General features: G+C 54.3%; 4 protein-coding genes across 4 annotated transcripts; 1 reads left to right on the top strand and 3 right to left on the bottom strand.

The window, feature by feature from the left end:
• Positions 1 to 5,043: 5,043 nt before the first annotated feature.
• Positions 5,044 to 6,109, top strand: GGS23DRAFT_593364 (profilin; the record flags this gene model as incomplete). The annotated part of the gene is made up of 4 exons (XM_051518027.1): positions 5,044 to 5,056; positions 5,263 to 5,387; positions 5,635 to 5,781; positions 5,975 to 6,109. 4 exons carry the CDS (start codon positions 5,044 to 5,046, stop codon positions 6,107 to 6,109), a joined length of 420 nt encoding a protein of 139 aa, XP_051375331.1.
• Positions 6,110 to 6,926: 817 nt separating this feature from the next.
• On the bottom strand, positions 6,927 to 8,057 carry GGS23DRAFT_279845 (Got1/Sft2-like family-domain-containing protein). The gene is made up of 4 exons (XM_051512541.1): positions 7,982 to 8,057; positions 7,656 to 7,704; positions 7,539 to 7,554; positions 6,927 to 7,452 (listed from the first exon to the last, which is right to left on the bottom strand). The coding sequence occupies exons 2-4, from the start codon at positions 7,676 to 7,678 to the stop codon at positions 7,150 to 7,152; spliced, it is 342 nt and encodes a 113-aa protein (XP_051375330.1). The 5' UTR covers positions 7,679 to 7,704; positions 7,982 to 8,057; the 3' UTR covers positions 6,927 to 7,149.
• Positions 8,058 to 8,731: 674 nt separating this feature from the next.
• Positions 8,732 to 10,603, bottom strand: GGS23DRAFT_551315 (GTP-binding nuclear protein GSP1/Ran). The gene is made up of 5 exons (XM_051515338.1): positions 10,306 to 10,603; positions 10,055 to 10,147; positions 9,823 to 9,976; positions 9,555 to 9,760; positions 8,732 to 9,495 (listed from the first exon to the last, which is right to left on the bottom strand). Exons 1-5 carry the CDS (start codon positions 10,363 to 10,365, stop codon positions 9,361 to 9,363), a joined length of 648 nt encoding a protein of 215 aa, XP_051375329.1. The 5' UTR covers positions 10,366 to 10,603; the 3' UTR covers positions 8,732 to 9,360.
• Positions 10,604 to 12,060: 1,457 nt separating this feature from the next.
• On the bottom strand, positions 12,061 to 13,856 carry GGS23DRAFT_279659 (uncharacterized protein). Its single transcript, XM_051512539.1, has 5 exons — positions 13,384 to 13,856; positions 13,032 to 13,212; positions 12,900 to 12,972; positions 12,486 to 12,826; positions 12,061 to 12,413 (listed from the first exon to the last, which is right to left on the bottom strand). Exons 2-5 carry the CDS (start codon positions 13,182 to 13,184, stop codon positions 12,285 to 12,287), a joined length of 696 nt encoding a protein of 231 aa, XP_051375328.1. The 5' UTR covers positions 13,185 to 13,212; positions 13,384 to 13,856; the 3' UTR covers positions 12,061 to 12,284.
• Between the last annotated feature and the right edge of the window lie 312 nt (positions 13,857 to 14,168).

The raw sequence follows: 14,168 nt of genomic DNA, 5'->3' as shown, positions 1-14,168 counted from the left end.
CGGGCCAAGCAGACCGACTCGTTCGTAAACGAGCCAACGCTACCCGACAAGACACCCTTCTCAGGGGGGGGGGCCGACTTTCGCTCATTCTTGCAAACATACTCATGTAGGAACTCCCGCAACGCCCAGCGTGAAAGGTTCGAGAAGGTTTCTGATACGACGCCGTACGGGGGGTCGCACTGCTGATCGTGCTACCGACTAGCGTCCTGAGGCAATGGTCCCTTGGCGCCGACCCCTGCTACTGCTGTCGATGATCTTCTGGCTGTTTTACTTCACCTTTTCTCTTTCGACGGCTCGAAATGGACAGAGGCTCGGGCGAGCCAGAAACTGTTCGTCCCGGTGGGCAAACAGCCATGATACCTATGGCGCGGCTCGGTGCTCCTTTCGGACAAGCAGGTATGTCGTTGGCGATGCTGGAACAGCAATGGGCAAGGCTAGGAAATGAGAGGAGGCTCCCTTCATCCTAGCTGCAGCGCAGCGCTCTGGGGCCAGGACTTGCGCATGCACGCATGTATGCATATATAGGCTGCTGCGATTTCTCCATGTCATAAACTGTTGCGTCGTTGTGCAGACCTCGGTTTCTTCTCTGATAGGATGGGACGGGAAATATGCTCACCAGCAAGGAAGTCTTGGTTCAGCTGTCGACTCTCTAATAAGACTCCCCTGTATATAATCATCTGAACGCACAACACGCCAACGTATGTAGCAGGGTGCATGTCCTCGCTGTCCTCGCTGTCCTCGGCCCCCATCGAAGTCGCCAATCAGCACTAACGGAACGGCTCATAGAACTCGTCTCCAGCAATCTAGAAAAGCCGGCGAACCTGCCGGGTGCTCATTTCAGAGGCGCCAATCGGGTACCGCGAGAACTTTGCTGTCGACTACGCAATAAAACGAGCCGGGCGCAGCGGAGGGAGCGACAGACAGAATGTACAGGTAATAATAGCAACAACATATCATAGCAATAATCATCATCACAATACTGGTGTCATTGAACGAGCCAAGCTTTCGGAACATAATAGTGCTCACGCATAGGTATCTCGCTAGGAGGCTGGTCTAGAATCTCGGGCAAGTCGTAGTATCGTGAAGTCCGAGAGGACCACCCGATTACCAAGTCATTCTATTGGCCCCGTCCGGATAATTTATAGGCGATTAGATAGCCGAACCTCCTACTAGTACTCTACATAGGTACGTATGGGTAGGTACGTACCCACATATCCACTAATATAGATGGTCGAGGAAACCGCAGTTGGAATGGAACCTACAAGTAGGTACCTAGATACCTACATACAAAATGTAGCACGTACCCAGCACGTAGGCAGGTACCTACCTCCGAGGTACCTACCAAGAACTCGACTTCGACTAGACCCAGGAGTACGGGCGGTTTCATGTTTCCTGAAGGGGCAAAGCAGGGACGCTGAAACATCTCAGCTGCAACTTCCACCACACCTACGAGGCCATCCTGGTCCGCTGCCATGGTTACATGCGTGCCCCCTATGCATTCGATACACATAGGTACATACCCAAGGCATCAGGTAACAGGTAGATTCTGCCCAGATGGGTGGAGGGAGTGTTGACGACGGGCCCGCAGACACCTTACGTAGAGGTTGGCAGTAGGACCATGCGATGGGCACGTTCGCGTGACCTCTGCTTCCAGTCTGCCCGTCCCCCCCTTTCCTGCTGAGGGGTACATATCTGTAGGCACGCAACAACCCGCCCGTATCCGCGAGACCTACATACCTAGGTATGTAGTAACGCCGGTGCGGAGCTATGCCCTCCCCCGGATATCATCACCGCGGCCTCTCCGCGGCCTCTCCGCGGCATTTATCCTGTTCGACGTGTGGTGGCCGTGCCCTCGTAGCGGGTTATCCCATGCGTACCCGGCCTGCCGCTGCGGGAGGGGTTCCCAACTCCGCACTACTCCGTGCCAGGTAACACGCCTGTCCGGATATCCGGCTACCTACACATCGTCACATGGGATGGGGAAGGCGAATGTGGAAGGACCTCGGGAGTTGCCCAAGGCGAAGAGGCGGAGGCGGAGGCGGAAGGGGAGGAGGGGAAGTATGTACTCGTTCGGAGGCGGGAAGGATACACGGTGATTATTCTCCCTTTTGTTTTATTACTCGTCGCCAGCTCTTTTCCATCTCAGACAAGCTACGCCGTATTCCCAGCATCTCCGAGCCATCTCTGCCCTACGCACCGGGCATGTGTAAGACACCCCGCCCGCACAGGGCAGCGTAGCAGACATGTGTATACTACTTCGAGACTCGCGTCCTGTCGGTGCGATCGCTGCAGTCCCGTCTAGCTTGGGTTGGATCGCCGCCGATCGACGCCAGCAGCCGATCGCTTGAAGCGGTCCAGTTCGCGTCACTATCCATTCGAACGGTCTGGGCGGTCGGTGCGGCTGCGCAGGGTCAGAGGACCGAGTTTCGCCCTTACGCCTCCAGGGTCTCGTTGGCGGCAGATGTGTGTATGGTCTTGCCACGAGGCGGCTGCAAGGTCCCCCTCCCGCGATTTTGCTTATTCCGTAGGGAGGTATTATCCAGGGAGGAGAAGCTTGTGGGATGTGCTGGCGTCTTGCACGTACCTAGGGATCGGCTGGTGAAACATCAGACTTACTAATTTGCTCGTCTACACAGCTATATTTCTAGAACAGATCGCGGCCCTTCGTCAACCATATTGGCTAAATTACCCAGGATACCGTCAGCACAGAAGCCCTACGACGCCATCTAATTAGATTTCCAACGCGCTACAGTTTACCTGAGAAGTTCTAGTTATTAAATCCAGACATTGCTTCACTACGCCGAACAGCCGCAGTAGTGCTTATGAGATCAGGGTTGATTCCTCCTCGCAATTACAGTTGCCACCCTCGAGTCTCGAAATCATTGAGCAGGATAGGACCTATGGCTCTCGCAGCCACCATCAATTCATTCTCAACACATTTGGCCTCTCGTCGTCCGTAACGGCTGGTTTCAGATTACGCTTCTTCAATCGCCATTCAAATCTCGGGCTATGAGCACTGAGCAATACTGCCTTAGGGCCTCAACTCACGGAACCCCGGCATCAGCCCTTAGGGCCACACGGCATACCAATCGGAAAGTCATTGGTGTAAGCGAGCTCGATCCTGGGCTTCAAGCCTCATCCCCGTCGGCCCAATCGGCGGGTTTGGCGGCCAGTGCGGTGTCCTGCGAAGGCTAATGGGGAAGCTTGAGCATCGAACCTGCTATCGGGCATCTCACAATACGGAAACGGCCGGACACTGCGGTGTAAACTGAAAAACTTATCTCTGTGTCTTGCCTAAACCCAACTGCGAACTAGGTATGTGGGTATATGCGAAGGTGAAAGGTGGCCTCCCGTAAGGACCATGGCATCAGGAACTTTCCAGTTACCTATTTCGGCAAGAGTGGCGATAGACTCCCCGGCTCTCGTTCCTGTAAGACGCAGGATTCTCGACACACACCTATAATAGGTATATAGTAGTGGTGGTGGTGGTGGTGGCGGCAACAGCGGCGATCATGACAATGCGAAAACATGTAGGAGCATGTAAGTACACATGCCAAAAGCGCATATCCTGACGCCGCCTGTCGGATGATGTTCATGCAAGAGTAGGCGTCGAGTGACAAGCCCGCAACATTAAGGATGGTAGGATGATAGGGCAAATAAGACGGACTCCCGAAGCGGGTGCTTTTGCCGAAACTCCCTGTTCCAAGACATATCCCCCCCAAGCTGCCTCTTCACAATTTTAAGAGGGACGTGGGAGGTTGGCTGATGAAACCCGCAGGTGTATACGTTGATGGACTTAGACGCGGAGCGGGTGGTGGTGGGAAAGCGCTGCCATGTGGTGGAAGAATACCTTGTATGAGCGAGAGTGCGACGACAACGAATTCTCCGAGCATGGCTGATCCTGCCTGCACAGATGCTGAAACCCCTCTATTCCTTTATACGTGTACGGGATAATTAGGGGAACAGAACTGGATATGCGCCTCGCGAGTACTGCGCCAGTAATCTCTATATTTGTGAAAGACTGCAGCCTGTTTCTGCGCGGGGGTTAGCCGCAAGCAGGAGGCATTCGATCGAGTTTATATGCTGCACCGAGATGTACGAGTAATAAGGACGTAGGCACATCCATATGCCGCGTACCGCTGCACCAAAAAAGCTCGGGAGGGAGAGAGTCCAGGCCCAGGTCCGTAGGTGATTAGGTGTTGAATATAACCTACCTCCTGCTTAACATGCAGCTTGAACGGTTTGTGATATGTGTCCAGAGTGGATCGCAGCTCATATCACAGCAGCAATCCGTTGCAGACGGATTCCTGGAATGGACAGGAGGCGTCTGATCTCCGTGTACCGACGTAGGTGGTGGCTGGCCCGCCTCACCACCGCACCAGGTAAAGGTACCTGTGGACAGGTGGCAGGGCGGGAATTCGTGACGCTCGCGCTGATGACCTCATCATCGCTCTGGCAAAGACAATAGCGGGGCGGGGTTCCACTGCGCTGTTTTTGTGGCTTGACCCGGCACCGTTTACCCCCCCGGCAAGGCCAACGGAGAGGGGCGGGAATAGGGGAGGAGGGGGGACCTTACCCATTGTGCCGTGCGTGACAGCTGCTGGTACTCGCTGTCACTCGCTTGGCACTTGCTGCCGCGACCTTGTCACCGCCGTCACCGCCGTCACCATCGTCACCGCCTTCCCGCTGGACCGCCTGCGCCTCAGGCGACCTGGGGTGGGTTAAGTGGGCAACGGTGGGCAGCAATAATATCCAACCCGAAAACAGCCCCTCCTTCAAATCAATCAGACCGCGCATTTGTCCAACGCCGGGAGCAACCTACATACATATTTCTTTTTTTTCCTCTCCTTTCTCCTTGAACATCTGAAAGCTCTCTACCTTGCCTACCTAGTCCCTCCTCAACCACACTCCCCCCCCTCCAGCTGGTCAGAAGCGAGGAACCAGAAAAATAACACACCTCTTCGTCCCGTCTGCTTCCTAGATCCTTCTCCCTTCGCTTCGGCTCGACTCCCTCACGCAGACACAACACACCACAACGCAACCATGTCGTGGCAAGGTAAACCAACATCCCTCTCCCGCATAACCATACCCCACATCCTCCTCCCTGGCAGCACCAGCACCAGCACCAGCAAGCAAGCAAGCAAGCAAAGGGATGGCAGATAGGGCTGAGCTGACCGTGTGTTTCCAACAACATAGCCTATGTTGACTCGAGGTAATGACCATCACCACGCCGACCTGACGGTGCTCTCTCTGCTGTCACAGGGCGCCTTGCTGACCTTGGCTCTCTGCCGCGGAACAATAGCCTTGTCGGCACCGGCCACATCGACAAAGCCGCCATCATCAGCGTCGCTGGAGACAGCGTCTGGGCCGCCACGAGCGGATTTACGGTATGGTTGACTACGCCTCACCTCATCCGCTTCCCCCCCTTTCCCCTTCCCCCTTTCCCTTTCCCCCCTCCTCCGTGCTCCTCGACCCCCGGGCGTTCCCAGCCTCGCGATTTCGACTACGCAGCCGCACGGGTCGGTCACATCGAGAATGCATTGCCAATCGCTCCCACAAAACCTGGGTGCTAGCTAGCGCGCGAAGATCAGCGGTGACTGATTTTTTCTTTCTTCCCTTGTACGCGATCCACAGGTCTCTCCCGACGAGATGAAGAACCTCGTTTCCGTCTTGAGCGGAAACAGTGCCGCCGTCGACAAGGCCCACGCGGACGGCATCCACATCGGCGGCGACCGGTACGTCGTCGCTCGGATCGAGGACCGAAGTATCTACGGTCGACAGGTGGGTTCTTATACACGCTTTCCTTGCCAAGAGGGCCCAGGCCCACTCTCTACTGCGCTTCAAGCGGCATCCATCTACCAAGACGAAGACGGATAGGGAAGAGAGAATTAGAGAGAGAGGGAGAGAGAGAAAGAGGAGATAGGATACGGCTTGTTCGCGTGTATATTGACTCATGTGCGTGAACGTCATGTAGGGCCGGAACGGTATCTGCGTCGCCAAGACGAAGCAGGCGATCATCATCGCCCACCACGGCGAGGCCCAAGTAGCCGGCAACGCGACCCAGACCACCGAGGCCCTGGCCGACTACCTCATCAAGGCCGGGTACTAAGAGCGGATAAGGGAGGGTTGAAGGGGGTAGAAGGAGGGGGAGACTATCGCCGAACGAGTCCTCCCCCCACTCTTCCCCCGCCTTGTCGGTAGGGAGAGGAGCAGTTGAGATGGGGGCAGGGTATATAAGGGAACCCGCGTGGAAACGTCAGGATGACAGCGGGGGCGGGAGAACGCGTGGGTGATGACGCGTGCATGCTTGCGTTTCGGGGAGGCTTGCGGCGACGGAGCCGGAGAGAAGGCAGAAGAGACAGAAAGAGACAGAGAGAAAGTTCAGTAGCAAATGTTTCCTGTCGACATGTTTCACTCGGGCACAGCTCGGACTGTCGTTGTTGCTGTTGTGGTCCGTCTCGTTGTTCTTAGACACTCACCACCCGGTACCATCCATCTACTCAACCATCCGTCCGTCATCGCTAGTCATACTGCCTGCTCCCCTAGCTTTCTGCCTTGGCAAACGAAGAAGAGCCTCGTCTTGTTTTCGGTACACCTCACATCGTCTCCTCCTCGTTCTAACCAAGCCCCCACGGTCTTTGCCTATTCGTTATTTACACCCTCCCGGATATCTGTCCATGGCTCCCTCCCGCGGACCTGCTGAAACATGGGAAACCTCCTTCCCTCCTGTTCAGGTCCCTCGGCGCGCGCGCTACGCGGCCGTATATGCAAACCAATCGAAGACATAACATTGCGTACACGCATTATCGTGCCCTCCTCCCTCCCCTGCCGCTACCCCCTAACGCCTAACCGCACGCCCTCCCAATCCTCCTCATGATATCTGGGGAAATTCGAAAAGCATCGTGGTTCTGGTACCCGCACGTCACCCCGTCCGTCTTTGGGGTGTACTGTGATATGTCGTGATTGAGAGATACATGTATTCTATACATAGATCAACCATATCGTATGTCTAATATTAGTATTAATTTGGTGGGGGTTGGAAGGGTTCGTTTCGCTTCGCTTCGCTTCGTGTTTTTAGGTCCCTTGCTCTCGATTCCGCTTCCGTTTCCATTCTCGAGGGGTATCTTTTTCTTTTCGTGTCGCGCCGGCTCAGACGGGTAGCTCGGCGTTGCGGCGCTGACTCAGGAGGGGGATGCGGTCGAGGACGGCGCCGATGTAAGGGCCGACGACGGGGGCGCGGCGGGCGAAGGAGGCGGCGGTGCCGAGGAAGTCGCCGAAGAGGACGGCGATACCGTAGAGCTCGACGACGAAGCCGATGAAGGGCCAGCGCGCGAGGATGAGCGCAAGCCCGATGAAGAAGGCGGCGGTGCCCTTCGCCTTCTGTCGCCGCGCGAAGAAGACGAGCGTTTTGCGCGGCCCAATGATGACGGTCAGGCCGATGAGGAAGAGGATCTGCCGCCGAGCGCGAGGGGAGAGGTCGCTGTCAGGAGGAGAGGCCGGAGGCGGGGAGGGAGAGAGAAGGTGGAAGAAGAACGTACGTTGCCCATCGCTAGCCTGTTTTGCGCGCGCTTGTCAGAGCAGGCACGAGAGAGCATCGAGAGGGAGGTGGATAGCTTGCGCGCGAGCAGGTAACAACCCGGCACGTGAGCACTTACATGGCGCGATCGAAGAACAGCATCACGCCTCCGACGAGGAAGAAGCCGCCTGTAAGACACGAGAGGACATGGTCAACGCTGTGCTTATAGCCGGTGGTGGAAGAGGCAACGGCTGTATGCATATGCCGGGTGTGTGTATATGAGAGCGCGCGCAAGAAGTCGGCCGTCCTACCTCCCTGCCCTGCAGCTGGCCGTACAAGGTAGGCAGGGAGGCTGGTGGTGGGATACGGGATGCGCAGCCGTAGCAGCAGCGCCATAGCGACATCGAACCGCAGATAAATACGCAAATGTATGCATTACAATATGCGTGAATATATATCACGTACCACCAGAGCAGAAAGCGACCCCGATTTCTGCGCGAGAGCTCCAAGGTTAGCTTAGCTGGCCGCCTCCACCGAGGAGATACATATCCTCCCGCATGCGCCTCGAAGAGGCCGCCGCGGCAAGGCAGGATCCTCACTTTGGGTATCCGATAGCCACATAGACATTTTGGGGGAAGGAGGGCGGAGGAGGAGAATCGAGGGGAGAGGAGGACGGCGGTTTTATTCGAAGGGAGCTCGATCGATCGAGGCAAAACGAGTGAGGTAGCTGCTGTAGCCAATTGGTTCGGTATGGAGCTATATCGGATTGTTCTCGGACGGAACCAGCGATATCGTGGCAGGTGTGTCGTCCCGGGGAAAAGGAAGCAGAGGAGAAGGGAGAAGAGAGAAGTACGTAGAGGAGGTAGGGAAGAAGATAGGTCGCGAAGGTATGCAGGTGCGTGTAAGTTGTTCCAATGGTAAGTAGAATGGCATTTGGCAGGAGGCGTCTATACCGGCATACAGGGAGGTAGGTACCTGACGACCTAGGTGGTACATTACTAGGCGATACACATCGAACCACTCAGCTGCGCTTTATTAAATATACTGAAAAACTACCTTCAGTAAGCTTTAAGGAGTTTGGTAAGGTATTTTCTTTTCCATTTTATTATATTAAATAATATATAAATAAGTTCTTAAATAAGCTTAGTAAGTATAAATAGTTTTTAATTAACTTATGAAAAGTTTATTATTTAGGACTCTGCAATTCCAATAAAGTTATAAGAGCTTATGATTATTCTTCGGGAGGATTAAGTCGGCTAGGAAGTGTGACTTACACACACGTAGTACCTAAGTAGGGTTAGTGGGACACAATACAATCTCCGGACGCTTACCATTCCGTCTCTCGTCACCTTAGCCGTAACATTAGGTAAACAAAAGAATACCACATGGCGATCTCGGGTTATAAGCAATCACTAGTTGCCTCTCCAACAGTGTGGTGACCATAATTTTTTAGAAAGAAACGATAGAAGTTATAAAATAAATAAGAGAGCGTAGGTTCCGAGCATTTTTCTTCTTATCGCACATCTGAGGCTTCTCAGGCAGGGTACGTCCGCACGGGCGAGACAAGCGTTAGAAGGCCAGGTGGGTAGACGGGGAAATAGGCAAGCAGGCGAGAAAGATAGGCCGCATTTCCGTCCCCGTAGGTGTGTCTATTGGGTGAAGTGCTATCTAGAAGCTGCAAAAACAGCTACGCATGGGAGGTCAACCACCGTCGCAACCCCGACCCAGAGCTTGCGCAGTATGCTTTCGTCGCACCGGCTCTTGCGAAAAGTCCATCCGTCTTGCCTCATATCGAAGTATTACGGTCCATCCTATTCGTCAAACACATCGTGCTCATAGCACGTTCACAAGTCGTCGTCGTCGTCCTCGCCAGGCAGCGGCATAGAAGCAGCCTCGTCCATCTCCTTCTTGTACTGCTCAAGGAGCTTCTCGTCAACCTGGGCAGTAGGGGGGGCCAGAGCAGGCGCAGCAACGAATTCCTAGACAGGCAGATTAGCTTACACCAGCATCGGCAAGCGAGCACCCAAGGATCACCCACCAGGTTGGGGTTGCCAACGAGCTTCCGGGCAAGCCAGAGGAAAGGTTTCTCGAAGTTGTAGTTGGACTTGGCCGAGATATCATAATATTGGAGGTTCTTCTTTCGGTGGAACGTGATAGTCTTGGCCTTAACCTTGCGCTCCTTCACATCGACCTTGTTGCCGCACAGAACGATAGGGATATTCTCGCACACGCGGACCAGATCACCTTGATTGCCGTGTGTGAGCTAGCAATCAAACAAGGGCTGAGGATACCGAGGGCTAACTCACGATGCCAGTTTGGAACGTTCTTGTAGGTGATGCGCGAAGTCACGTCGAACATGATGATGCCACATTGGCCGTTGATGTAGTAACCGTCTCGGAGGCCGCCAAATTTTTCCTGGCCAGCCGTGTCCCATACGTCGAAGGTGATGGCGCCATAGTTCTAATGGTGGTCAGAGGTTTCGTGTGCTCCAAGGGTTTCGTATGCGACAGTAGGGAGTTGAAGAGGGAAATGACTTACGGTGGTGAAGCCGAGAGGGTGGACCTCGACTCCAAGAGTGGCCATGTACTTCTTTTCGAACTCGCCGGTTAGATGGCGCTTCACGAAGGTGGTCTAATGACAACAGTTAGTGGCATAGTCGTTGGGTGTGAGGATCGACGCAGAGGCGGGGCAAGATGTGCGCAGGGCGCCATTAGCACACAGAAGAGAGCCGTAAGCCGGGTAGAAAGGCAATGGAAACATTCAAGTGTTCCTATCTGAGATGATCTCACCTTTCCAGTACCGCCATCGCCGACGAGGACGAGCTTGAATGTGGGTGTCTCCGCAGCCATTGTGCGTGATGGCTCCGGCTGTTGTGAGGTAAACAGAAGATGGAGGCGAGACTAGGCTGGATGTTAGTGGGTGGGGGGTTGGTTGAAGCACGTCAGAGAAGAGGCGAGGTGCGAGGAATGCAGAGGATTGCTGTTCTGCGGACTTGGGCTCGGACGGCAGGGCGAGGAGAGAGAGAGAGAGAGAGACGGGGATGCGAACGCACTTAAGATTGCCGGTAGGAAGAGAGGAGATTGAATGGTATGGATGAATCCCGCAGGTGGCTTCGCGAAAATTCGTTGCCGGACAAAAGTGATGGGTGGACTGCCCAAGTGTATTATTTTTGTAGCAGTCGTTGGAAAAAGGCGGCGGGTTCTGGCAATAGATCTTACTTAATACTACAGTTGGGTTTCCCTTACAAAAATTCAGGCGCACCTGTAGCGGGGCGGCACGTGATCTCTGGGCATGAATGGAATGAGGGATGAGCAAAAACCTTACCTATGACGCACATGGGAGGGATAGCATCGGAACTGAGGCGTCTACAAGACGTTTCTTGGACCAAACGCTCCCTAAGGTACCTTGGATATACCGAGGCATGCAATGGAATGAACCTTGGGTACCTGTATTTAGGACCTAAAGCTAGGTATAGGCATCTCTCTCAACCACATGAGCCCATACCTAGGTACCTAGAGTATACTACATTAGGTACCTACCTAGGTACCTCCTGTAGGCATACCACCCACTACCAGAAACCTGGGCACCCGCCCTGTATACAGCCTGTGGTCCACCGCAATGGACCCTGCTGACCCGGCCGAATAGGAGGTACTTGGGTATTCTACAGAGGCACTCACCTCTACGCACTGCCTCTACTATAGATAGGTAGGTACCTACCTACCTACCTACAGGTACCTACCTAGGTGGGCATTGCTAATACTATCACTTCAGATTTGGGCACCGCCTGGTCCTGCTAATGGTGCAGCGCAATGATTGCGTCTAAGGTTACTAATGGTAGGTATGTATCTGCTGTATCAGTTGGCACCTAAGCTACCTGAGCAGGTGTACGCTACGTAGGTAGGGAAGTATGCTAGGCATCATCACCGGCTTTGGCTCCGTCATATCTACCGAGGTAAGGCGATGCACACGTGAGGAAATGAACAACTAACCGCTCTTCAACGCTTGTTCTATCGGCCTCCTCTGCCTGCCTGCCCATCGGCCACAGGTAGGTAGTTGGTAGGTACCTGGATAGGCTCCTATTAGGTGGTGTACCAGTAGGCGATAGGCGGCAACATTGCCACCTTGGAGAGCCTTTTATGAGGCCCGAGGGGAGAATGGTCAGGCGGCTTCCGTTATAGGCCATAAATATACCAACACACTTAGCCCACATACGTGTAGGTACATGCCATCGTCATTTATTCCGGTCACGTTTACTAGGCTGGCTATACGATTTCAATCTCTCAACTTAGCCGGCATTAGGAGTTTCCTCCTGGCCATGTAAGTTGCCCACCGGGTCTTGGGTCTGAGGTTTTACTTGCCCCGGAAGCAGGCTTGCACTAAGCCTCACTCTGCTAGTTAGGCAGTGTCCTTGGTTGTGCAAACGGGGTGCCCAACCATTACCGTTCCGACTACCCTGTCATACAACAGTAGGCTGGGCACCCATTAGGCTAATGATGAGCGATGAAGTCGTCTCTTGCGCCTCTCTAGCCAGCTGTTTTCCTCCGATCTGCTTAGGAGTCCTAATCACGCCCACAGTCCAGCCCAACCTCGTAATGATACGACAAGAAGTCATGTGCCATTCATGACTACCTAGTTATACATCTCGTTGGCCTAGCTGAAGCTGCTCTGACCTTGTCTTATGCTGCCACGAGAGAAGAGAGGGCATAGATCGCCGCCGGAATAGAGAAAGGAGCATCGCCCAACATCGCTTGGGTTGTCAGCCTTTCTTTCATAGCGGTATGATGTGACACCCCAATAGGCCTCGGCCTCCCCAAGAGCGTCGGGGTACTAGGTTGAGCTGTAGCTCCTGTCGCCGACTTGACTCAACTCGGCGGGACACTTTGACGAGTATAGTCTCCTGTTCTAGCATTAGCTTCTGAGATCGCCGTTGCGCCATAACGGGTCGAGTGCCTCGCAGATCGCAACCTACGTTTTCATTTCCTTGCACACACTCTGCCACCTTCTTCAGGTCGTCGTGGTTGGCCTTATTCACATATCCGAAATTTTGAATCTCGTCCCCAGGTTTGAGGCCGGCCACCTCTGCAGGGCTCCCTGCAGCAACGCTGTTGACCTTTGCGAAGGGCTCTTCTAGAGTCGCCGGAATCGAGTCACCCAATAGATTTTCTGCGCGACCGGTTGACGTGGACGCGGGCGCTGCCTCTTCGGTGTCTTGGATACTCGCGAAGTGTTCGTGGAGGTGCTTCTCTATGGTGTTCATAATATCTTTGTAGTCGTTCTTGAGGTGGATGATGCGTGCTCGGGTGGTGCGGACTGGTAGGAGGGAGGTTGGTCTCGTTCAGCCTAGGTTCAGAGGAGGGCCTGTTGGTATCCGGAAAACACTTACTTTGCGCGACGTCAATGTCGGCCCTAGGAAACCCATCCGGTGTGATCAAAGGTGTTGCCATGTTGACGCCGTGCTACGAGCGTAGTTAGGATTTGCCATGGTTGCGGGCAGATAAGAAGGGAATGCACCAACCGAGTCGAGGACACCACCCAGCGCCTTCAGCTCAGCTTCTAAGCTCTCTTTTTTAACCTGAAGTTCGGCGAAGGAGAGGTGCTTTGCGTTGCCGTTCGCCAGCGGGCGCGATGAGGGCCCCGCAGGGACCGTGGGTGCATGGATATTGTCCATTCTCGATAGAGGGCCCTCTGTAGTCGTACTATGATCAAGTCATTATCGGATCGTTGCCTCTAACTCGCTCCCAAGAATCCTCGATAGGACGGAGGAGGAGGGAGCCTTAGAACAAGTACCTAAGGTAGGCCGTTGGAGGAAGGGAGCTGACACCAACGAGGTAGGTTGAAGCTGAAGCATAGCGGCGGCGATGGCCTACCTATGCGACCGGCAGTTGGTGGGGTTTTACAGATTACCTCAGGTGCCCTGGGAGCACACCCACCCACGTAGCCGGACCTGCCTGTATGTACCTAGGATCAGGTACATGCCTTGATTTAGCACACTATCAGGAGGTTAGGTACTTGATTTAGGTGCTGGTTAGGCGGACGAGTACAGCACAGTACCGGGCTTTCATAGAGGCAATGCCATCACCTAACTCTCGCCTTATCCCCTATACATGGTTACATCGCCCACACATTACTATAGAGGTGCCTGGTATGAGTATAGGTGTCTCATCGTAATTCATCCCAACCCCTTCAGCCTACAAAAGTACTTCATCCCGCAAATACAATACGCTAAGTCGTACAGCATTAAATTATGCATCGCGTTGAGGCGGCTACCGGCAGGATCCAAGCTACCGTCTTTCCATGCTGACGCATTCCTAACCCCAGGTGCCCTTCCATCTCAGAAGCCACTGGGAAACAGGTACTCCAAGGTGCCTACAAGCTCCCGCTTATATAAGGTACCTCTATGACGCCTTGGCTTATATCGTACCTACATGCGTTGGGCAGGTACCTGTAGATAAGCCGGTAGGTACCGTCTAGTTGCGTGGGACTGATGCCGGGTCCCGTTTGGCTTCCTTGTCCGAATGGCTCGCAGCCCCTGGCCTCCTGCAGACTCAGCCCGCCGGCGACGCACACGAGAGGCGGCCGTAATGCCTGGGTGTAAGGGACACAGGGTTTCGAGCGAATCATCGGACCCGTTGCCGCCGGATCGGCAACACAA

Source organism: Durotheca rogersii, assembly GCF_024521655.1.
Source record: "Durotheca rogersii strain YMJ 92031201 chromosome Unknown GGS23scaffold_3, whole genome shotgun sequence".
NCBI lineage: Eukaryota > Fungi > Ascomycota > Sordariomycetes > Xylariales > Xylariaceae > Durotheca > Durotheca rogersii.
The sequence above is the reverse complement of the archived record's forward strand: the minus strand, read 5'-3'. Positions and strand labels throughout refer to the sequence as shown.

Coding starts and splice junctions, on each gene's coding strand:
- GGS23DRAFT_279659 (XM_051512539.1), bottom strand. CDS start 13,184: ATGGACAATATCCATGCACCCACGGTCCCTGCGGGGCCCTCATCGCGC. Junction 12,973..13,031: donor TGGGTGGTGTCCTCGACTCG/GTTGGTGCATTC, acceptor CTACGCTCGTAG/CACGGCGTCAACATGGCAAC. Junction 12,414..12,485: donor GTGTGCAAGGAAATGAAAAC/GTAGGTTGCGAT, acceptor ATGCTAGAACAG/GAGACTATACTCGTCAAAGT.
- GGS23DRAFT_279845 (XM_051512541.1), bottom strand. CDS start 7,678: ATGCTGTTCTTCGATCGCGCCAT.
- GGS23DRAFT_551315 (XM_051515338.1), bottom strand. CDS start 10,365: ATGGCTGCGGAGACACCCACATTCAAGCTCGTCCTCGTCGGCGATGGC. Junction 9,761..9,822: donor GAACGTTCCAAACTGGCATC/GTGAGTTAGCCC, acceptor ACGGCAATCAAG/GTGATCTGGTCCGCGTGTGC. Junction 9,496..9,554: donor TCGTTGGCAACCCCAACCTG/GTGGGTGATCCT, acceptor CTGCCTGTCTAG/GAATTCGTTGCTGCGCCTGC.